General features: G+C 42.7%; 1 protein-coding gene and 1 long non-coding RNA gene across 2 annotated transcripts in view; one reads left to right on the forward strand and one right to left on the reverse strand.

Annotated features, from left to right (window-relative positions):
• Positions 1 to 1096: 1096 nt before the first annotated feature.
• LOC146799450 (uncharacterized) lies at positions 1097 to 12978 on the reverse strand. Its single transcript, XR_014968911.1, has 2 exons — positions 12735 to 12978; positions 1097 to 3240 (listed from the first exon to the last, which is right to left on the reverse strand). It is a non-coding gene; the product is annotated as an uncharacterized LOC146799450 (long non-coding RNA).
• Positions 12821 to 24663, forward strand: part of POLE2 (DNA polymerase epsilon 2, accessory subunit) — a 447127-nt gene continuing 435284 nt past the window's right edge. Inside the window, exon 1 of the mRNA XM_085627013.1 lies at positions 12821 to 12961. Within this exon, the coding sequence (XP_085483139.1) occupies positions 12894 to 12961 (68 nt within the window). The 5' untranslated portion in view covers positions 12821 to 12893. The remainder of the gene's footprint in view (positions 12962 to 24663) is intronic.

Here is a 24663-nt window from a genome sequence, read left to right on the forward strand (position 1 = left end):
GGTGGCAGCCTGCGCAGCCACTCTGTCAGGTCACTGGGAGTTGGTTGAGTTTCAGGGGGCATCTCTAAGATGCCCTCTGTCGTGCATTTTACATTATATCCCACACTGGCATCAGTGTGGGTTTAATGTGCTGAGAATTTTGATACCAAACTTCCCAGTCTTCAGTGCAGCCATCATGGTGCTGTGGAGTTTGTAATGACAACCTCCCAGCACCGTATACTCTTAATGGCAGCACTGCACTTACAGGGCCCAGGAATGGATCTGGGCACTGTAGGGGTACAAGGCTCATGCACCTGTATCCTCACCACTGGCATAGGGCACCCAACTAGAGGGGTGACTGATATATGCCAGGGCAGTGGTTTGTGGGCATGGCACACAGGGATGTGTGCCATGCTGTCTCTTTGTTTTGTTCTGCACTCAGCCTGCAAAGGCAGTGTGTGTGTGTCAGGGTACAGGGCCTCTAAGGGGGGCACAATAAGTGCTGCAGCCCTTAGGGGCCTTCTCTGGTCACAGTGCCCTGGGTACCTATGGTACCATTTACCAGGGGCTGACATGTGTCCAGGGATGTCAATTGGGTTTAGGCTTCAATGCAGTTTTAGGGAAGGAACACAGGCCCTGGGAACCTGATTGGCAGGAGCCCAGGGCACACTCAGTGAAAGTACATCAACAATTCAGCAAAAAGTGGGGGCATACCATGCAAGAAAGAGGGCACACTCTCTCACAGCCATGACCACCAAGTTACCTCCATGGACCAACAGAAGCTCAAGTACTGAGGAAGAAACTTGTATAAGAGACTTGGATCATAAAAGAAAAATGAAGGCCTATGCTGACAAGTGCCGACATGCCTTTTACGTTTACTAGAGGAGATTGAGTGTCCCTCAGCATAGAAAACGGAACTCTGATGCTCCCTTCGATGTTGATCCATTCCATGTTGTGACCAGCAAAGCACACATGGTTACTGCCCAACGTCCTGGGAAGTCCTTGCTACGAGTGCTAGCATCTCCAGCATGTGGCTCATCGCTGTATTGCCTTGCCCACTCACGTAATCTAAACTTACGCACACCACTTACTTACACAGAAACTCCAACACTCCTCTGGAGGTAAAATGAGCTTTATTAGTATCGTAGACAAGGGCAATAAGTCACTGAAGCTAGTAAGTTCTTAGGCACCAAGTGAAACAATGAATACACCACACTATATATATACAAATATGAGATCTTGAATATAGATATATAAACAGTTAATGTACAAAGCACCTCACCAGATGCATCTGCACCGGAGTCTTCAACATCCCTGGCCAAGCACCGAAAACACCAAGTCGGGAACCCTGTAGAGACTGGGGCACAGGAAGTAATCTCTCCGGGCACCAAAGTCGTCCCGCGAGTGTGTCCACTCCAAGACTGAGTTCCTGAGCTCCACCTCACGGACACCGCTTTTTATAGTTAAATCAACACGTTCGAGAACCCTCTAGCAGGCGTTCTCGCCCATCTATCCATCATAGGTGCTGGCCACATCTCTGCGTCAGATCCACCCATACAGACCTGGCCAGATTCTGCTTGGGTGCACCGAGGCAAAAGACATTCCTTTCCCTATCTCCGGCCTTGGAGAGCCTTGCACAGCGCATCCTCCCTATGTCCTAGAGATATGCATAGAATGCACAAAAACAAGCTCAAGGTACAAAATAACCTCTTGAGGTATGTCTCGCACCAGCTTGCACTGGTTTACGTGAAAAACATGTTTATGTTACTGCTGAAGTGTAACTACAGGGCAAAGCAGTACAAAATGGAGATGCAATGCAACAAAATGGAAGACCAAGGCATCACATGGAATCGAGGTCAATATGCAGTTTAGCACATGTAACGTGTAAAATGGCAAATGCAATACATTCCACCCCCTGACCCTCGATTCACCCATCATATCCCATTGGCCTAAATACTATGGATCTGGGACGAAGAAGGGAGAGAAGATTAGGAATACATTGAATACAACAACATAATGAAATAGAAACACAAATAATCACTACGATAACACCCAAGATATAACGAAGCTGTCCAAAATTAGGTAGCCACCCAAACAACCAATTCCACCATCCTTGATCAACGTTTTGGGTAACCCCTTTCACTAAATCTTTTAAAGCATTAATATGCGCATGGATAGATGTAGAATGATCAGATAAATTGAAACAACAAAGTCCATCAAAGTCCTCGCAACCGTGGTTGTGTTTTAACAACATAGTCCACAGCTGCCCTATCCTACAAAACAGCTTTTCTCGTGCCTTGAACATCTAATAACAAATCAGCTAAAGCGGCAGAAGTATGATTGAGATTCTTCGCAATTAAACAGGCAAGCTTAGCAATAGTTCTTGCATTATAAACGAACAGTCCTGGCACTCCTACAATGGAAATAGCTAAACTAGTATACTCTGCCCTAGAAAGCAAGTCAATATTGGAATCACAATTCTCAGGTAATTGAACAGCAGCTCTAGGGGAGCGAATATGTGTGATAAGACTGCATAGGAAAAAGCATAAGACTTAATCGTGATAAGGCACAAGGTCCTCCAGTTATATTAGCTGGTATGTAAGTGTATGAAATATTGCCACATGAGAACAGCCATCCCTTAGATAATTTCACTAGGTTAACATGGCTAGCGGTTAATACTGTATGATTACAGACCATATGATTGGTAACTTTACTGCAAAAGCTGTCATGTCGTGACTGACATAATGTTTGTTGATCAGTCGTCAATTGTGTGCTTTTCTCTAGTTTCAATTGGCCACACTTGCCAATTTTGGCAGGGTCACAAGTTAGTTGATAGCAAACGTCTCCAGTAGTGATGTTGTAGGTAACAATACTCGTCATGTTCCTCCAGAGGTTATCTGTAACCTCCAGGCAAAAACGACAGTACTCATAAAGACTCAGATGTGTTTGAACATTAGTTTCCTCCACTACCCCATCAAAGTTAGTTTGGTTGAAAATGTGCAGAAGCACAAGTGCAGGGGTAGGTACGGCAACAAGACAAGTGGATATCATATCAGCTGTACTCTGAAGATTTCTCATACAGAAGTGGGAAGTGTTCTCGGCCAAGTAGGTCCAGATGTTATCTGGTTGCTGCAACAATGCTGTCATCCGACTCGGGCGGTTGATCCCCTTCGGCATCCCCGGGCTCTCCCGGACCCCTCCGGACACGCCCAAACACAGACCACACAGCGCAAGCATCGCAGCGGCAAGCCATACTGTGATCTAGAAACAGAAAACAAACTGGTATAATCACTCTCGTAAATAACATTTTTCAGCAGGTACATTTTCCCACTTTTCCTGTCCGGGTCTCATGATGACAAGGATATTATTCTTTCCTTTAGCGATTAATTCTGCAGGTTCAGGAGGTTTGTTTGGGGACTCTACCCATACTTTCGCCCCTGGGTTCTTGTCAGTAGATCCGAACCCGCCCTTTCCCCGCACAGTTAGAAGGGCTGGGGCCGTCCCCTTCATGACATTTCCTCCATAAACCGGCATGATGACCATTTGGGCAACTCGGTCACCGGGTTCCACAATCAGATCATTGTCTCCACTATTCAATAGAATAACTTTGATCTCCCCCTGGTAATCGGCTTTGACCACCCCTCCCAAAACCTGGATGCCTTTAAGGACAAGCCCAGATCGAGGAGCGATCAGTCCGAAATGCTCTGGGGGAATTTGAACTCCAACTCCTGTCTCAATCAAGGTAATGTCTCGTGGTTGCAGTCAATAGAATTCCAGGGCATGTAAATCAAGACCAGCAACTTTTGGTGTGGCACGATATGGAGCTAAAGCTCCGGGAGCTGTCTCCCAGTACAGAATCGTGTTTGTGGCCACATGGGGCTTGATCTGCAAAGCTGGGGTCAACATGCGCATCAAAGGAGTCTCTGCATTGGCAAGGGGTCGGTTGTTCAAAATTTGCAATGCATCAGACAAGTGATCCCTCCACCCCTTCAATGACCCATCAGACAACTTTTTCAACTGCTCTTTCAACAAGCCATTCATTCTCTCAATCAAACCCGCTGCCTGTGGGTAGTAGGGTATGTGATAGATCCACTCAATGTTATGCTGCACACAAAAATCTTGCACCATCTTTCCTTTAAAGTGTGACCCATTGTCACTCTGGACCTGCAAAGAATTCCGTAATACAAAATCAACAAATTCAAAGTTTTCAGAGTATTAGACTGGGTTGCTCTCTTACATGGAAAGGCGATGAGATAGCCAGAATAGGTATTCACCACTGTGCATGCATACTGACATCCTCGACTCATTGGCATTGGCACGATAAAATCAATTTTTCATATTTGCCCTGGCAACTTCCCTCTGCCTAGCTGGCCTCTCACTACCTGTGGAACCGGTCTGTGTTGGGTATGCTGACAAACGGGACAGTGAATAATCGCAGTTTTAATCAAATCTAGGGGAATATGCATCCCTCTACTTTCTGCCCACCTGCTAGTGGCTCGCTCAAATGTCCGCTTTTCTGATGCGCCCATTTAGCCATGCCCACCAAGTCAGAATCCTGCGTCGTCACCTCAGCTTCACAAATCTTCGCTTCTTGGTCTGCAAAGGAATTGCACCAACGCTCTAGTGAGTCAGTCGGGCAATGAGCATCAACATGATAAACTGTGACTGTACTCTGGGACAACAATTCCCAAATCTCCCGCCACAACTCCTTTCCCCAAACCTCCCTATTGTGAATCATCCAATTATGAGCATGCCATGTGGGAAGCCAAGTGGCTAACCCATTGGCCGTAGACCATGATTCAGTATAAATGTGACATGTACCAGGGAGCTCTTGCTTTAAAGCCTGGTAAACTGCGTACAATTCTGAAAACTGACTACTTCTTCCCTCTCCAGTAGTCGACAGCAACTTTTTGGACACAGGATTGTATGACACCGCTTTCCAATGTCTCTTGGTCCCCACATATCTGGCTGAGCCATCTGTAAACCACACATGCTTTTTGTCCTCCGCGGACAACTCTGAGAATGGCCCGCCCCATTTCACTGGGGACTCTCGCACTTTGGGTACATCTTGCAACATTTCTGCATCTGCTACTGGAGTTGCTCGGTATCCACCAGAGCCCAATAACATGCCAACAACTGCTTTTCGAAAGGAGTGTACCACTCCCCAGCATCAGGTAATTTCTTTGTCCAAAACCCTAGGGGCACTTTCTGTCTCCCCTGTTTTTGCCACAGGCTCCAGGTCGCATACTGATCCTGAACTGTTACATTCAAATCAATGCTTCCCTCTCGTATGGGCCATAGATCCAGGGCACGCTGTATAGCCTCCTTCGCTGACTCAAATGCCTGTTTCTGGGCCTCCCCCTACTCAAATTCATGCTTCTTCCGCGTAACCTTGTACAGAGGGGCCAAGATCTGACTCAAATGGGGAATGTGCTGTCTCCAAAACCCAAACAATCCAATGAAGCGCTGTGCCTCCTTCCTGTTTCGCGGCACTGCAAACTCCTTGATCTTTTGCCTTACTTGTGGCAGCACCTCTCTATGCCCCTGATGCCACTGAATACCTAAAAACTTCACACTCTGGGAGGGTCCCTGCACCTTCTCTGGGTTAATCACCCACCCTTTGCTCTGCAAATGCTCTACAATTATGTCTAGCTGAGCCTGCACCTGTTCTTGGGTCTCTCCTAGAATCAACACATCATCAATGTAATGACAAAGCTGTACCCCAGGAATAACTGACACCTCATCCAAATGCTCTGCCACCAACCGGTGACAGATTGTAGGGCTATGTAAATACCCCTGTGGCAAAGATTGGAATGTAAACTGTCTACCATTCCACGAGAAGGAGAATTGTTCCTGGGACTCGGGGCAATTGGAATTGTGAAAAAAGCATTGGCAATATCAAGTGCCGCATACCATGTCCCATTGTGTTTCTGAATTTTCTCAATCAAAGTGATAGTGTTGAGGACCGCGGCTGTAAACGGGGGCGTATGCTTATTCAGCTTGCGGTAATCAACAGTCATGCGCCAACTTCTATCCGGTTTGCGCACGGGCCACACAGGGTTATTCCACGCCGTGGTAACCGGTCTCACCACCCCCGCCAAGTCCCGTACGGTTGCGGTAATCTCATCATGTCCCCCTGGGATCCTATACTGCTTCATGTGAACCACTTTTGTTGCTTGGGGCACCTTCACTGGGGGAATCTTCAAGCGCCCCACCCTCACAGCAGCCACCGAGAGGTACTGCTTTGACCCAAACTGATAGCATCCGTCATCTAAATATAAGGTCATACCTTTCAGAATGTCAATACCAATGATGTACTCGGGAATGGGCACAATCAAGACGGTGTATGCTCTCTTGGGAAGTCTGCCTATTTTCATCTGAATTACCGTTTGCACCGCTGGTGTCTCCTGTCCACCCAAACCCGTGATAGTAAAATACTGTCCTTTAAATTTTTGTGGATTGCCATGTATCAATGTGGCCTCCGCTCCGGTGTCTACTAAAGCTTGCACCTCCTGAACGTTTCTATTTTTCCAATAGATCTCAACCCTGCCATGTGGTCTATTATCTTTGCGAGCCCATCCCTGCACCGGAGCTTGGCCCATTTCCTAATCTAACTTTCGCCTGCGCAGCTCAGCATCTGCCTGGCGCAGGTCCCGGCGCAGATCTGAATACAATGTTGGGTAATCCTTAGGGAACAACTCCTCCTCTTCCCGGTCCCCATCTGAATCTGTGCAATCTCGGTTCCAACATTTCTCTTTTGTCACCCTCACATAAGATTCCCTCTCTCTCTCCACACCTGCCTTGTCATGCTTCTCCTCAAGCTCTGCTTCCCTGCGACTTACTTTCTTGTTATCTTTTCTATTCACATGCCTACTCCCTTCCTTTTTATCCAGTCCTCGCTTACGGTACATTTCCCACATGCTTTTGGTCTCAATACCATCAATCTCACTCCTCGACACCCCATCCTTTAACAGCGCCAAAAACATATAACGTCGGGTTACTCGGTTGTTATCAGTGCGGGACTCTGAGCGCGAAGCCCTGTCTGGCTTGTTCCATTCCCCAAGCTCTCCCAGCTCACGGACTGCCTCGACTACTTCTCCTACGGTATTACCAGTTTGATTGATTAACAGAGTCATTATCACCGCTTTGTATGCAGGGGGTGCCAAACTAATGATTTTGTTCCGCACGGACACAGTCATTCTCTGACCCATTAAATCATGCACCTCACCTATAAGGATTCTCAGCTTCATTCCCTCCTCCTTAATTCTCTGCGAGGCATCTCGTAGGGTAAACCATGGTTTTTCATTCCCAGGCCAATCTGAATCTGTGGGGTACTTATGACTACATCCCTGTGCGGCTAGCTGCAACAGGGTAGTTTGGTCATCACCGTGGAAAGTCCAGAACTGTCCCTGCACAGTGGGATCAGTACTGAGAGTACAAAATTTGGCAGCATCCCCACCGTCTAACATAACCCCAGAAGCGCCTTGTTCATAGAGGCGCACCATCTAAGTTAATAGTGCCTCGCCAGGCTTCTGTCTAAGTCTCTCTAAAATATCACTGATCCCCTGTTGAGTAAAATCCTCCAGACTATTTAACATAACTCCCTGCGGGTTATGTGGACCGGATTGAAGTTTCCGTCTTAGAATGGGCTGCACTTCCACTCTCTTACTATTATTTACCTCCTCCTCCCTTTCTCTCTGTAAAGGCTGCTCTCCTTCTGAGGAGAACTCTGATGATTCCCAGATGTTAGAGTCCCAGGTGGATGGATCAAAATCTAAGCCTGCTTAGGCAATCGCTAAATGGACTTTTCGCTTACTCACTCTACCCCTCCTTTTCTTGTATCTATATTCAGCGACACGGACTGCAGCCCGTTCTGCTATAGTCTGATATGTTTCTAATTTGTCTTGTAATAGCTTATTCTGACAGGAAAGCATCGTAGACATATTCTTAGCTTCAACAAGTTGTTTTTTCAAGCTCAAAGGTTCCTGCTGCAGAGATAAGCATTTGTCAAAAACTTGACGGTAGGCATGCAACAGAGCCCAACCTCGGCGGCTCACTGTATATAATTCTTTACCTTTTTCTACAGGAACTTTCCGTAAACAATTTAAAACATCTTCTGGCGTTGCTTCGCCCAAACAGTCAAACCAGCTCTCACTTAATCCTGTGCTTTTAGAATACTCACGCGCCAGAGCGGAGTACGGCGTCGCCTCACATCCAGGAATTTGCATGGGGGCAAAAGGAATTTCACTTGGTGCCAAGGAACCAAAACCACCTTTCGTCTTTTTAAACATGTTCCTACCCGCGTAATTTACGAATCCTGCCACTGACTACGCCAAAATGTATTGCCTTGCCCACTTGTGTAATCTAAACTTACGCACACCACTTCCTTATACAGAAACTCCAACACTTCTCTGGACGTAAAATAAGCTTTATTAGTATCGTAGACAAGGGCAATAAGTCACTGAAGCTAGTAAGTTCTTAGGCACCAAGTGAAACAATGAATACACCACACTATATATATATATACAAATATGAGATCTTGAATATAGATATATAAACAGTTAATGTACAAAGCACCTCACCAGATGCGTCTGCACCGGAGTCTTCAACATCCCTGGCCAAGCACCGAAAACACCAAGTCGGGAACCCTGTAGAGACTGGGGCACAGGAAGTAATCTCTCCGGGCACCAAAGTCGTCCCGCGAGTGCGTCCACTCCAGGACTGAGTTCTTGAGCTCCACCTCACGGACGCCGCTTTTTATAGTTAAATCAACACGTTCGAGAACCCTCTAGCAGGCGTTCTCGCCCATCTATCCATCATAGGTGCTGGCCGCATCTCTGCGTCAGATCCACCCATACAGACCTGGCCAGATTCTGCTTGGGTGCACCGAGGCAAAAGACATTCCTTTCCCTATCTCCAGCCTTGGAGAGCCTTGCACAGCGCATCCTCCCTATGTCCTAGAGATAAGCATAGAATGCACAAAAACAAGCTCAAGGTACAAAATAACCTCACGAGGTATGTCTCGCACCAGCTGGTTTACGTTAAAAACATGTTTATGTTACTGCTGAAGTGTAACTACAGGGCAAAGCAGTACAAAATGGAGATGCAATGCAACAAAATGGAAGACCAAGGCATCACATGGAATCGAGGTCAATATGCAGTTTAGCACGTGTAACGTGTAAAATGGCAAATGCAATACAATCGCTCATCAGGCACTGATGTATATGTAGAGACTGGGTCTGAAAGGACAATTGAAGACCCCCTGACTGCTGTTGGTCCTACATTGCCAAATGCAGATCATGGGCACTTTGACTGCTTGTCCCCACTTTACAAAGACATGGTTGGGACGTATGATCAGAGCGCCACGAAGACTCATTGAAGAGCTATGATTGTAAATATTTGTAAAAAAAACAGAAATTTTTTATTTAACAGAGGGGAAGATGTTGTGTTGTGTGAGTTAGCAATGACGGAACCCTTTTTGCTCTTGATGGACTCCGCTGAACAATGACGTAAGTGCTAGAGCGTAGGAAAGTGAATGCAGGTTTAGAACGTTGAGTTCGCAGTTACAAGCGGAAGAGTAAAGACGTGTTATACTAATCTCCGTGTGTGGCGTAGTCATTAGCAGGTACCCGGGCTGGGGAGGACGCTACTCCCAGTAGCATGCAAATTACCACCCCATACACAGAGCTCTGTAGGGCATGTCTTTAATCTTCAGAGTGCAACTGTTAACTGAACGCACTGCATCACAAACTTTATTAACTACATCGAGCCACACCCATCTGATTACGTAATACTCATAAGGAGTCTGTTGAGGGCCACTAAAGTCTTCATGCACATAAACACAGCACACAACACTCACAATCTTGTTAAAAAGGAGCAAATTAATATATTCAAGTAGTGATTGCCCTAGAGCTTGCAATTTGTCCAACAGGGAGGCTGGGATTAAAAAACGTGTCTTCTGGTTCTGCATTTCCAACTAGTCCAATGGACCATATCTGGGGTTGCAGTGATTTTGATGACAAAGGCAAGAAGCAACCCAGGGAAATATCACTGAGTGGTGGGCTGTGCTCAGCTTCCAGCATATTTATGTGAAGAGATCAAAATTAGATTAGATGTCAACTATCCTAGAACTATCCTAGAACAGTGGCTAAAGTGTACTCACTGGATCAGGTCTTGTGGTGGTAAGTGATTACTGCACAATATGAGTGCTATATGCTGACATTTGCCATTGGCTTTTCAAAGCTAAAGACTGTTTCATTCCAGAGTATTTCAGAGTTGTTTATTTTGTAAACTTGTCCATCAAACGTTGCAATAGAGAGCAGTCAAAGCTTGCTAGTGGAGATGGTAAAGGGATTAGAACTCAAATACAATATGAATGTAATCACATTTAATATTGTATTGTATTTGTATTTATATAGTGCTTACTACCCCTGACGAGGCGTCAAAGCGCTTTTTCGGTGAGTAGCCTGCTACTCCACAACCCATAATGGATTAGTGGTGAATTAGTATAGTGAAATATTAAAGTAATTTGAGTGGTGGATATGTTAGTGAGTTATTTGGATTAAGAAGGATAGTGGAAGAATAGAAGAAGAGAGAAGGGTTTGCATCTATAGAGCACTTGCACCCCCTGATGAGGTGTTGAAGCGCTTTTTCGGCAAGTAGCATGCTACTCCGGAACACATAAAGGATTAGTGGTGAATTATTATAGTGAAATATGAAAGTAATTTGAGTGATGGATATGTTAGTCTGTTATTTGGATTGAAAAGGAAAAGTGGAGGGATAAAAGAGGGAAGGGTCTAGAATTCTTTTTATTTTTTGGAGTTGATAGCCGTAGAAGGGGGTTTGGGATGAGTAAAGGGAAGGTGGAGGGGAGTTAGTATAGGGAAATATTAAATAAATTTCAGTGGTGCACATGTTATTCTGTTTTTCAGGACTGAAAAGGAATAGAAGAGGAAAGGGGGGGGATAGAAGAGGGAAGAGTCTAGATTTTTTTTTTTAAGTTTATAGCAGTAGGAGGGGGCTGGGATGGGTAAAGGGGAGGTGGAGGGCTAAGAGTCAGAGGTACAGGTTTATAAAGACCGGTTTGGGAGATCTGAATAGTAAAAGAGGTATGAGATGATGCAAGGAGGGGCAGAGGAGGGACACATTTAGAAAGGGTTATCCTGGGGATCATAGTAGTGACATGGGGCCTAGGATGAATGAGAGAGTGGAGGTAGAGGATATATTGATAGAGGTATAGGGTGAGAAATAGGGTAGTGCATTAGAAAGAGTACTAGAAAGAGGTTTGAGATGAGTCGAGGTAGAGGATATATTGAGAGCAGTATAGGGTGAAAAATAGGGTAGTACATTGGATATGCTGAATTAGAAGAAAAGTAATAAATATATAGATTCATAACCACCTGGAAGGTATATAAATGCATTAAAAACAGGTAGTATATGTAGATTAAAGATGCATTAAATAAACTTCAGCTTTCTAGTGTTGTACTTTTTTAAATAATTCAATAGTGAAGCAATTGTAGATAGTTATGATAAGCGATTTACTTATTTATGCAGTCACTTATTGTATGAAAGTAACCCTTTTTGCTTGGTTGCCCCCTACTTTTTGCATGATGTTGATGCTCTTTGACCAAGTGTGCCCTGGGTTCTTGCCAACCAGACACCCATGGCCTATGCTCTTTCCCTATAACTGTTTTGTGTACCCCCAAATTGGCACCTCTATGCTCAATCAGTGCTATATCTTTTAAAATGGTATGATTACATGAGAGGGATTTCAATTGAAACAGCAAAATGCGCTATGCGACCCATACCTCAGTGCCCAACAAATGTCTCCAAATGTATCGGGATCGGCGCACACAAAGTGTCCTGGAAAGTTGGCCACTCTACCGCCAAGTTGTGCATAGTTTGACATATTTGTTCCTTTTCTCTTATTTACTGCTTTAAAAAAAAGTTGTTACGAAAGACTGAAATTTCAAGTAAAACGAAGCAGGTTTTGTTGAAAGTTTTTGTTTTCAATAACATAAACGACGCTTCACACCGTTTTACTGCCACTTCTAATCGCAGGAAATAATCATCAATGCACCAGATACTGCTCGCAACCTAGAATTTTGTTCTGAATGGAAGGGGTTTGTAAGCAACTTACAAAATATAATACAATTCGTATTTTATCATATGTTTAAGGAGACCCACGTGAAACCCTAGAACATCGTTCTGCGCAGGAAGGCATAGCCCAGGAACTGAACTTTTGAATTTCATATAACTGTTCGTTTAACGCTTAGTGTATGTATTGCGCAGAGGACTTAACTGGGATATGTAAATCTAACCTTGTGCAACGTGGTAACTGGTGCTCATATAAAGCGCTTCAATGCCCTTGGGCCGATGTAGCGCTATATAAAATAGCACAAGAAAACACATATGTGCAGTTCCAAGCGCGTCTGCTTGATGTCCGTCACTTATTATAAATTAGGCCGCCATCTTGTCAGGGCAGCAGCAGTGTGCAATATATATGCATAATAAGTTTGAGAACAGTTTTATTCAAGGTGAATGCATTTTTTGGCTTTAAGTCACTACACACGACCGAAAAGCCATAGAGAAACATTAAAATATATGTACTACGTCGGAAGAAAAAGTTCAATGTCATCATTTTATTTACTATTTGTATTACGTTAACGTTAAAAGAACGTTTTTAGTAAATCGGAAGCTTATGCACGTTGATATTTTGCCAACTTCAATGGTTATATGCCGTAAAAGTATATTACCTGGTCGTCTGAAAGAGGCTTTCCGCTTCTGCTTCAAGTATTGTCCGTTTTGTAATAGCTAGTGAGGCAGAATATGTAGTGCCTTTTTTATTTCTACCATATGTAGACGGGGCGGGCTAGCGTCTGAAGTGGGCAGTGGCGCGAAAGTCTGACGGGAAGATGGCAACAGACAAATTGAAGAGCAAAGTGACTTCTGCCTTCAAGATGCATGGCTTGGTCCTGCGAGCGTGAGTGTCATCTGATTGATAGGGCAGGGGTAAAGCGGCATGTGTGCGAGTGAGCGGATACGAAGTAAAGTCGAGTTTGAGGTTGAATTCGGAACATCAATACATACTGGAAGCCTACGTAATCTGAGTCTTGTGTCTTCTATTGACTGATACAGTGCAGTCACAGCCTGTTACAGGCTACCAAATACCCCCTCATTAAGTGACACCTTTACCCATTGTTTGGATTTTATCCAAAAGCCCATTGTATTTTGGGACTTGTAGTTTCGTTTTGAGGTTTTAATGATGGGCTCATAAACCACAGCATATACCTTTCTCAAAAGTAAAGACAGGCTTAATGTGTCACCCCTTACGCAAGGAGCACTTGGCGGCAATGTTGAAACTAGAATTCTCTCTCTGGGTGTCTGGTGTAGTTACTGGACTTTAGAATTAAATAGTACTAAATCGCTCCTGTTCTTTCCACGCCACTTTCCTGTGCAGTCTTTCACTCTCTTAAGCAGTGCTTTAAATGGGCAAAAATAAGTGCAGATACTCCTTAAAATAAGCTAGAGGCGTGGTGAGTGAGCGGGGCTACGGGCAAGACGTGATGATACTTCATGACGTCTTCAATAGTTGCAGCACATGCCACAACACATGAGAAATGTGTTTATATAAATAAAACAGGTTAAGTCATTACATAAAATAAAAGCCAAACATGATGAGATGTTAACATTTCATTGTTTTGTAATAGTTGCACCTTCTTAATGCCATATTGTTAATTGCTGTTGTTTGGCTCAATACTATATATTTTTGAGCAAGGGAGTAGTCAGAAAATGAAAATACCCCCACTTCGAACCAAAGCTTTTATGGCACCAAGCAAATTAAGCAACTCCACTCTCCCCATCTTGTCTCTTCCATCAATGTATTCATTCATCCTTTCATCCTACCATTCACCTGCTGATGCCCACCATTTAACCTTGACATTCTGTGGACCATTCAGTCTTTCATCCATCATTCAGTATTTCACAATTCCTTCAGTCCACCCTTCCCTATCCAAACCTATCCATCCACCCCCAAACCCACCCACCCACCCACCCTTTCACTCGTTCATCCATCCATCCTTTCGCTCCTCCATCCATCAACCCTTTCTCTTCTTCATTCCATCCTCTCTTACACTCAATCCATCCTCTTACACTCCTCTCTTTCACTCATCCATCCTCACTCCCTCCTATTCATCCATCCATTCCTTCACTTCTCCACCCATCCACCATTTAATCTATCCACCCTCTCTTTCTCTCATCCATCCATTCTTTCACTCATCTATCCTTTCATTCAATCATCCATCCATCTATACCTCCACTTTTTTCACTCACCCATCCATCCATCCATCCATCCAAAATTTCACTCGCACACCCACCATCCTTTCACTCACTCACCCACCTTTTACGTTATTTATGAACCTTCGTCGTCGAGGTGCAAACAGAAGAGGCCTATTAAGAAATCTACTCCCGCTGTAGCTTCTAAAGCAGGGGTTCACGACACCCCTGTTCTCGAGCGTTCCTCGTGGCTGCTCATTGAGTTGCAGAAAGCCGCTCGGGTTGATTCTTTGCTTTGGGCGCTATTGATATGTTAATTAGATTCATTTGTATGTTAAGTCGCATTTGGAAACTTTTTCTTATTTTGGTTGTGTTTGGAACCTCTGGCCTCTTGTTTTACTGCATAAACTGAGGCATCAGTCATGAATTTGTAGGAACAGTCCCTATCTTTGGTATATTTTGACCTCCCAGCCAACTATCATTATGCTGACAATTGGACTGGGACCATACTATTGTGTTATACAGATATTTAAAACTTGAACATCTCCAATAGAGCCACCTCAGAGAATTGTTGTTTCAGGAGTGTTTCTAGGTGTCGCCTTAACCAGCCTTGACCATTGCGTCTATTCGTTTGATTTCTTGATTAGCACTACATTATCTTCTGCATTATTGTCCTGATGATGATCCTTAGTAATTGGAGTCGAAATGCTGTTGACACTTGAGGCAGCGAATATGTGTCTCTTTTGACTTACTACATGATTATTATAATTTCTTCTTCATCATTGTGCTCATGTACTAAGATCTTGTTAAAGTCTTTATTTGTACGCTGCCTTTGTTTTTTAATGTGTTTCTGGTGCAGTTCGGGTTACTCAATTTCCCCTTACTTCCACGGACAGGATGATTTCTCAGTCACACGCACATACACACATCATACGCTGGTGGGGCCCATAACACCAACATGCATTCTCTCAAACTATCCGTGCCTACAAAAGGGACATCAGTTCCGAACCACAACTGCTCTCTTTGATAGAGGAAAACCACTTCTCCTGAATCACCCTAATACTTCCTCCATCAATAGGTCGATCGAATCATTTAGTTGGTATTTTAGTTCAATGATACTTTAACTCTCAAAACTAATCAATAAACATTTCAATGAAATAATCACCGACACATTAATTCAAATAATGATTTTCTTTTATCTAATTTAAATGCAGGTTAAATCTTAATAATGCAATATCATCTTTTGTCATATTACTTAGTCTGGCTAATTGTCGTTGTCTAAGTCAGAACTTGTCCTCAGTAAATTCATCAGAGTTCTTGTTTATCATATAAAGTCACCGTCCTCTCCGTCAGCATAAGGATCTCTGATCATCGGTTCTCCGTCAGTAGCTTCCGAATAAAGTGGCGTGACTATTTCCCTCTCTAGTCTACTAATATTTATACTAAAATTTAAATATCAAAGTTACATTTTCTCATTTCCCAGGAATACGATTGGCTGAATTCAAATACATCTCAGTACATTAGGAAACATTTTCAAATTTTCCCATGCGGAAGAAGTCTCAAAGCAAATGTATGGGAAAGAATAATCCGTGGTTTTAAATGTATCAGTTCGTTGAAACCAGGTCGGGTTCGACAGTTCATATTCCCAATTGTAACATATTCTTCACGTTCAGGGGCATTGGCACCTCGCACAGGGTAGTCTTCATGGGCATGGTCTGACAGGTCGCACAAGGGACACGAACAAAGTCAGTCCAGGTGCCTTCCTCCATTGTTCAAATGATGAAGTAATGTACTTTAGTTAGGTTTCAGTCGGCGGCCATCTTTAGGTAGGCCAGATTAGTCAACTTAAGCAAAGAAACACAAAATCGTAATTAATACATAGAAATGATTAAAACAGTGTTATTCCCTTGTTAATACCCTTATGTGTATGCATTTATCTAGCCATATGCAACTTTCAAAGCCGTTAATGCTGGTTTATTAAAGCACAAATCACAATAATATTACTCAAGCAACATTTATCGTTTTAATATGCATACAAACTTAGTTCACCTATTATTTTAGCCATGCAAATGCCTTCCCATTTGTATTCTTTCTGTTAATAAGGTTGGTTTAGTTCTTTCACATCAAACTATTAATTATTATAATTAATCATTAATCATATTAATATAAACATATATAAATGGATTGGGTATATAAAAAGAAAACATTTTACCCGCTCCATCATTTCACATGCACCGTTCACTAGTACTGGTTAACGAGCACTGGTTCACAAGCACTATGGGCCTCATTTCGATGTGACTCTGCGGTCGGAGGCTTTCAGAGTCACATCATAACTTTCACTTCTGACTACTGCATTACAATGCAGGCCTTTGAAAGTGAAACCGGATGGTCGTTCCGGCTGGATTCCGATGGGCTCAAGGTGCCCGTCCGCCAGTCGGAGGCCTCACTGTCGGGATTACCATGTTGGTTTCCGACAGGCTTTCCATGTCTGGTTTTCCGACATGGAAAGCCTGTCTGTAAGCAACTTTGGAGGGCCCTAGCAGGGCCCCCTTCTCCCTGCAGCCTCCGGTTGGGGGCCGAGGGGGCACCAATGGTGCTCCACGGTTAATCCCCGCACCGTCTGGCAGGCACCACAGTGCTGGGATAAACAGAAACTTCCATTTCTCTATGGGAGCTTGTGCTATGGCCTGTTTACGTCCGCAGCACTAGCTCTCATACAGAAATGGGCGTATGCAACCGCACCATGTGCGGTCCCATTTTAATAGTGGTGTCGAGACCGCTTACGTCCGCCTGACATCGTAATAAGGCCCTAATTGTTCACTTTGTTATATTCACTGCACCCATTGTTGAATAATGTTGATTCTGCTTTTTCATTACTTTGATTTTCTCATAAAACTCTGTCATATATTTGGTACTTCCCTTATTGTGCTCTTATAGACTAAGTGTGTAATTATATTTGTACTGATACCTGTTGAGACATTGTTGCATATATTCCTGTTCTCAGCTTGCACACACACAAAAAGAAACAAGCAGACATGCACACACAAAGCGTCCCATGCATTTTCTTTAAAATACCTTCTGAGGGTGTCTCGATTCTCACCCTCTTTCTCTTCTTTCACAAAAAACAGACATACACATGCAGACAAACACAAAGACATAAGCAGACACACAACAGACTCGGGTGTAATTAAAGCCAAACACTTTACCTCCTGTGGTTTTCTTAATTGGCCCTGTCAGTGGCCTGCCTTGATTTCTGTGTTTGCACAAATGAACATTATAGTGTGAATGTGATTGACAGCACAGGGCCTGAATGGAGCCTGCGCTGTCAAACACGGCATGATGGTGAGCACCCAGAAAATATGCAAATTAACCCAGCTGAATAGCTCAGCTGCAGCCCAGCTAGGACTCAGAGTGATAAAACTAAGAAGTGCTGGAACTCTGTACCGGTGAGTCCCGGCCCATTTAAAGAGTAACTGCCCTTTTAAAGCACTGTTTTTAGACTCTCAGCCTTTTTTTCTTCCTACAGCTTTCTGAAATCCTGTATCTGCATATAATTTCATGTCATCTGTCATTTACAGCAGTCTTTTAACTCTCTCCTTTGCATGCATGTTCTTTGCATGTCCTCTGCTTCATCCTCACCCATAGACACATTCCACCCACTCATCTGTAAGCAGTGTATTTTCTTTTCCATTGGCGAAGAAGATATGTTGACGGGTGTATACCTCCACATCAAAAACTTTCTTATAGTGGTTCTACTACTTTTATTACAACACATTTTGTTATGGAGGCGAGCTTTCTTGGGTAACAATTAAAATAGAACCCAACTCATCCTCTTTTAATTAGGAGAAAAAAGAAAATGTAAACCCAATCATCACCACATCCAAGATACATTTTGTATAAAATAGAATACAAAAAATGGGGTATTAACAGGCTTTGAAAAATAATACCAGACCTGAAGGTCTAGTGACTTGAATAATCTACTCAACCTAACTGTAATGCTCTTGACCCATAAACTGGTCTCAAATTGTGTGATCCTGGGCAAATATTTCACTGAGCTGCCTTTTTTCTTCATCATCACATATGATAGCACCTTCAAATATGTGAGGTCAGTATGTCTGCTGTACAAAAACTATTTTGTTTGATTTATTAAAGTAAACTTTTGCATCCATGTATAATAAGAGTCTAGCTCACATATAGAGTACACATGACCCCTGACTTGCCTCCTAGTTCACTAACAGCATTGTCATCAGGGTGGAGGCAGGAATGTTTCTCAGTTCATGTTTAAAAGCTCTCACTTTTAATAAATATATTGCTAGAGAATGAGGTGGTAGTGCATTGTAATTTACAGACAGTGCATTTTCCTTTGAAAAGGCTACAAAATTTCCCACTGACATGAGTTTTACTGATAAAACTATACAGCGTACAAAAGATAGTGTTTGGAAATCAGATTTCAGCAAATATTTATCCTATTCAAATCTTTGTTTCCATCACAATTCTTATTTACAAACAAAAGTGCTACCCTGGCTGTTTTTATATTTTGAAATATTTCTTGTTCATTTATAAGCTATTTAAATGTAGTGTTAGAAAAAAAACGGACATTCTATAGCTTTTAGTTTCACACTTTAACATACCCTAGCATGATTGTCAGACAGTTAGTTCACTTTACAAAATTCTCTAACTTTGCAGTCATAGAAAGCAAAGTAAACATCAATCTCCGGGATTAAAGTAGTAATTTGTGAGAAGACATAAACTGACCTTTAACCTGGGTCTTTGAATGCACAGCAAATGTGATCAGTTAAAAACAAGATTTAAGTGCTTCTTTATTGCTCATTCACGTTCTCGATTAATAGAATACCTGTTCTTTGCCAGCTCAAGCTCTCTCACCTGAGTGGGCCAGTAGGCCCTAAAAATAGTTCACCCTGATAAAATCTGACTCTTCATAGCGACTAGGTAAGAAGATTTTTTGAGGCCTGATTAAATAAGGGCATGTGTAACTATGTAAGCCAAATGGAATAAAAAGTTGAATTTTAGAAATGGAAAGGAGCGGCAATGTGTCCGCTATGGTATCCAATCAATTATTGTTTTTCGAGAATCAAATCCATAGGCAAACTCATTTCATATGTGTTTTCTGTTTAATAACTCAAAGGAAAATCATGGCTCCAAAATATAACAGTATCCAGTCGTCAGACTACGCGTCTCGTCGTCACTTGGACGTCATCAGGGCTCCAATGTATCTCCTAAGCGTTTATCCTTACTGTTCTTCAGCTCTTCATTTGCACAACCCATACATGTGAAAAGATTATCCTCTTGCCAGAGTGTCTTTTACTTTGGTCTTCCTGCCACGGCCGGACCGATAAATCCCGAGAATTCCTGACAATCTAGTGAGCTGGACACCGAGGCATTCGCCGAACGGTGGGGGATGGAAGCTTTCAATTTGGGCGATTGGAATGTATCAGAATTGAGCACACTTTCAGCCTGCAATCCTGTTTATTCAAATGTGTGGAAATAGAAGATAACATTTGTCCTGGCAGCTGGTGTTGAAGATTAAGACTTTATTGGTTTACACTCATAGGGGTTGAATCAAATGGATTTGCAACATGACTGGACTGCTGAAGGGACAGTAAGAAGCACTGACATTTTTCGTATTAATTTTAAGGATTGCATAGACTGGGGTGTTTTAGCCAGTTTTTGAGTAGATAGCCTTTATAAAGGTTCTTGCTCGAACAAGAATAGACACATTCATCGAAGAGACTAGAGGCACTGTTTGCTTTACCTTTTCAAAAAAAGTGCATTCCGTGTAGCTGCTTATTAACATCTGTTATTTTTATAGCCCAGATAGAAACAAATTATTTTATCCTCTAACCTACAATGATTTCTATACTGTGCCTATAAAGAGACTGTCTGAGCATTTAATGTCAAGCATAGGCAAGATACAGTTTAGTGTTTTGTTTATGTTCATGCTTTTAATTTATATATAAGTGGTTTCAAAGATGGCGCTTATCAGGTGACAAAGGCCGTAGAACACAGCCAAAACGCGCCCTGTCTGTTGTGGCCTTTTCGCATAAATGGAAATTCCTTGCATCCCAGAGTGACGTGTCTTTCTTACGTGGAAAGGAGTTTGGGTTTAATTTTTAATTTAAACAAAGCGCAGCGGTAGAGCTTTTTAACGTGCACCACCAGCGATTTGGCAGCCAGACGTCAATAACCGCAAACCAGGAGTAGAATCTATCTATCTATCTATCTATCTATCTATCTATCTATCTATCTATCTATCTATCTATCTATCTATCTATCTATCTATCTATCTATCTATCTATCTATCTATCTATCTATCTATCTATCTATCTATCTATCTATCGGTTTCAGGGCTGTTATAGTTAGCTGGACATTTCACTCGTACGAAACCATTGAAATTCCTCCGTTATAGTTAGTTGTACTCTCTATAACTCGCGCGCCCGCAATCCACTGCTGATGATGTCACATATTACATCATTCATGACATGGTCAGTGACATCACTGATAACATCAATGATGACATCACTGATGACATCATCCAGTGAATGTGATTTGATTCGTTAGTTTAAAATGTATGATATATATAGCAATCTGCATTGAAGAATGAGTGGATATATAAATATAAATATCTGGATGGAGGATTTAGTAGAAGTGTGATTGACTGTTTACCTGACTATTTTATAGTGTCTCACTAAATATATTGGATAGTGACTAAACTGTGTGAATATCTGCATCGCTTTGTCAGTTGTTGTGTAAACTGCTGTACCAGTTGGTTACTAGCTATGTGAAAGTCTATATTAGTTGTTGATTAGTTAACTGAGTATTTGTATGAGAGAGTGAATGTGTGTGTGATTCGGTGGGGGATGTGTGACTGCCGAAAGATGTGTGAATAGTTGATTCAGTAGGTATATGAGGTTAAGACTACATGTTATAACAGTTGTTTGGGTGAGTGAATATCTTTATGGGTGGGCTGATGAGCAAATATATCTCTTAATGGTACATGTCCAATAAACTAGAAAAATAAAAGGCAGTGTATGTGACAGTTGTTGTATATAAATAAGTATACATAAGACTCAGTGATTGTATGAGTGACTGTATGGATAACTGTATACTTGTAATAGTGATTTTATAACACACTAAGTATGAGTTACTATCTATATGAATAAATGAAGTGGTGTTTGTATAAGTGTGTAGCTGAGTAACGGTAAGTAGGATTCGTTGTTTGCATAAATGAGTAGGATGACTACATAAGTGAATAGGATGTGTGCTGGTGTGTAATGTCGATATAGGTGTATAAGTATATTTGATAGTGTTCTATTGATCATTGACAGCATGTATGAGTGAATCTATAGGTAAGTGATTAGATGTGTGTGTAGATCTACGAATCACTGAGTGGGTTTTTAGAAACTTGTATTGATGTGTCAATGGATTCAAATAATGTACTCTGTATTTTACAGTGAGTGATGAAAGGTTATACTAGTGTATGATGAGGTGTATCTTATTGTCACGTGGATGATGTCATCAGTGATGTCATTTGAGATGCCATCAGTGATGTCACTGACCACGTCATGAATGATGTAATATGTGACATCATCAGCAGTGGATTGCGGGCGCGCGAGTTATAGTGAGTACAACTAACTATAACGGAGGAATTTCAATGGTTTTGTACGAGTGAAATGTCCAGCTAACTATAACAGCCCTGAAACCTATGGTTTTTTCAGTGAATTTCTAAGGTTTTTTAAATGCTAATTCCTAACTATAACATGTCTGAAACCTATGGTTTTTTCAGTATATTTCGAAGGTTTTTTAAATTATAATTTTTAAATGTAATAATAGTTATATGTATTTTTTTATACAGATTTTTACAGTTTTTTAACTGTTTATTTTTACATATTTTATTTTTTAAATTACATTGTATATTTTTAATATAAATGGAAATACAAATGTTTTTTAAAATATTGAAACTGAAATATTGTTTTTTTTTGTTGAATGTATAAGTGCAGAACTATAAGTGTGTTGGTTAGTTAGGATACTGCATGCATAGTGGATAGGGGTTTAAGGCAGTCCATGTGCTAATGCCTGGCTTGCTGCATGATTACTTTGATACTGACTGAATGATTAGAGTACTGCAAGGAGAGTGCCTGGGTGAATTTATAAGTGTTAAATTACTTTTCAGAATCAGTACTGGGCTGAAAGATGCAGCACTGAGGTCTCTCCTGATAACAGGTGAGTAAATCGGGTTTTGTAGTGCGGCTGATTTTAGATGAATATTTTAAAGTTCCAAAACTGCACACTTAGAAAAATTTCCAAGTGAAACCAGTCAATGTTAGCCTATGGAAGGAAATTCAAGTTACTGGTAAGTACGGTTAGAATTACTTTTCAGGATCAGTACTGGGCTCAAAGATGCAGCACTGAGGACTCTCCATGTTCACGGGAGTACTATTAAACAGGAACAGGGGTGGGAGCACACCGCTTCAAATCCCAGCAAGGTTCGTCTCTGGCATTGTAGTAAATGCAGTTACTTGCTTGCTTCAAGACTGTTCGAGTGTTTCGCCACAGTTGTCGCAGGTAGTGCTGATCTCTAGACACGTGTTTCTGGTTCCTTAACTGCCATAGGTAGAGATTACAGGCTTTCAAATGTGGGGTTTGCTGAGTAGGCTGACAACATCTTTCTCTGGTCAGGTACCTCTCACAGGCATGCAGGTGCTTCATCCACGAGCTCGTCAGCTCAATGACACACGGTAGTACTATTAAACAGGAACAGGGGTGGAAGCACACCGCTTCACCTCCCAGCAAGGTTCGCCCTTGACATTGTGGTAAATGCGGTTTCAGTTACTTGCTTGCTTCAAGAGTGTCGCGTGTTTCGCCACAGTTGGCGCAGATAGTGCTGAGCTCTAGACACGTGGGTCTGGTTCTTTAACTGTCATCAGTAGAGATTACAGTCTTTCAAATGTGGGGTTTGCTGAGTAGGCTGCCAACATCTTTCTCAAGTCAGGTACCTCTCACAGGCATGCGGGTGCTTCATCCACGAGCTCGTCAGCTCAATGACACACGGTAGTACTATTAAACAGGAACAGGGGTGGAAGCACACCGCTTCACCTCCCAGCAAGGTTCGCCCTTGACATTGTGGTAAATGCGGTTTCAGTTACTTGCTTGCTTCAAGAGTGTCGAGTGTTTCGCCACAGTTGGCGCAGATAGTGCTGATCTCTAGACACGTGTTTCTGTTTCTTTAACCGTCCTCAGTAGAAATTACAGTCTTTGAAATTTGGGGTTTGCTGTGTAGGCTGCCAACATCTTTCTCAGGTCAGGTACCTCTCACAGGCATGTGGGTGCTTCATCCACAAGCTCGTCAGCTCAATGACTCATGGGAGTACTATTAAACAGGAACAGGGGTGGGAGGCAATGATATCTTATGGAAGGAAATTCAAGTGACTGGTAAGTACGGTTAGAATGACTTTTCAGGATCAGTACTGGGCTTAAACATGCAGCACTGAGGTCTCTCCTTAAAACAGGTGAGTAAATCGGAATTCGTAGTTCGGCTGATTTTAGAGGAATATTTGTACGTTCCAAAATTCGACACCTAGAAATTTTTCTTCTGAAAACCACACAATGGATTTCTATGGAAGGAAATACAAGTTACTGGTAAGTGCGGTTAAAATTACTTTTCAAGATCAGTACTGGGCTCAAAGATGCAGCACTGAGGTCTGTCCTGATAACATGTTAGTAAATCGGAATTCGTAGTTCGGCTGCTTTTACTTCGGTCCAGTATATATAGAGCCACTTTCCTACACCATCCCCTCCCTTCACCACTGTGCAAACACGCCCAGTGGCGCAGTTTAAGTTGGGGAAATAATTCCCCTTCAATCTTGAGGGTCCATAGAGTCCAACTAGCCCACTAGGTACATCCAGTAAGCGCCACAGAGCTGCGTAGCAGAGAGATGTAAAAAGGCGCACGGCCTGCACCACCTCTCTGCAACACAGCGCAGTGGCACTTCCTGGAAGCACCTAGTGGGCTACTTGGCCCCCAGGGTCCCTCAGGATTGAAGAGGAATTTTTTCCCCAACTTAAAACGCACCACAGGGCGTGTTTGCACACGTCACCTCAAGCCCCGTCCTCTCCCTTCACCAGTGTGTAAACGCGCCCCATGGCGCATTTTAAGTTGGGAGATTAAGTCCCCTTGAATCCTGACGGTCCCTAGGGTCAAACTAGCCCACTAGGTACCTCCAGTAAGTGCCACAGATCTGCGTTGCAAAGAGGGGTAAAAAGGGGCGTGGCCTCTGAACACCTCTCTGCAACGCAGCTCCCTGGCGCATACTGGAGGTACCTGGTGGGCTAGTTGGCCCTGAGGGACCCTCAAGATCGAAGGGGAATTAATTCCTCAACTTAAAACGCGCC

The sequence above is a fragment of the Triturus cristatus genome, chromosome 9 (assembly GCF_964204655.1).
Source record: "Triturus cristatus chromosome 9, aTriCri1.1, whole genome shotgun sequence".
In the NCBI taxonomy this organism is placed as follows: Eukaryota; Metazoa; Chordata; class Amphibia; order Caudata; family Salamandridae; genus Triturus; species Triturus cristatus.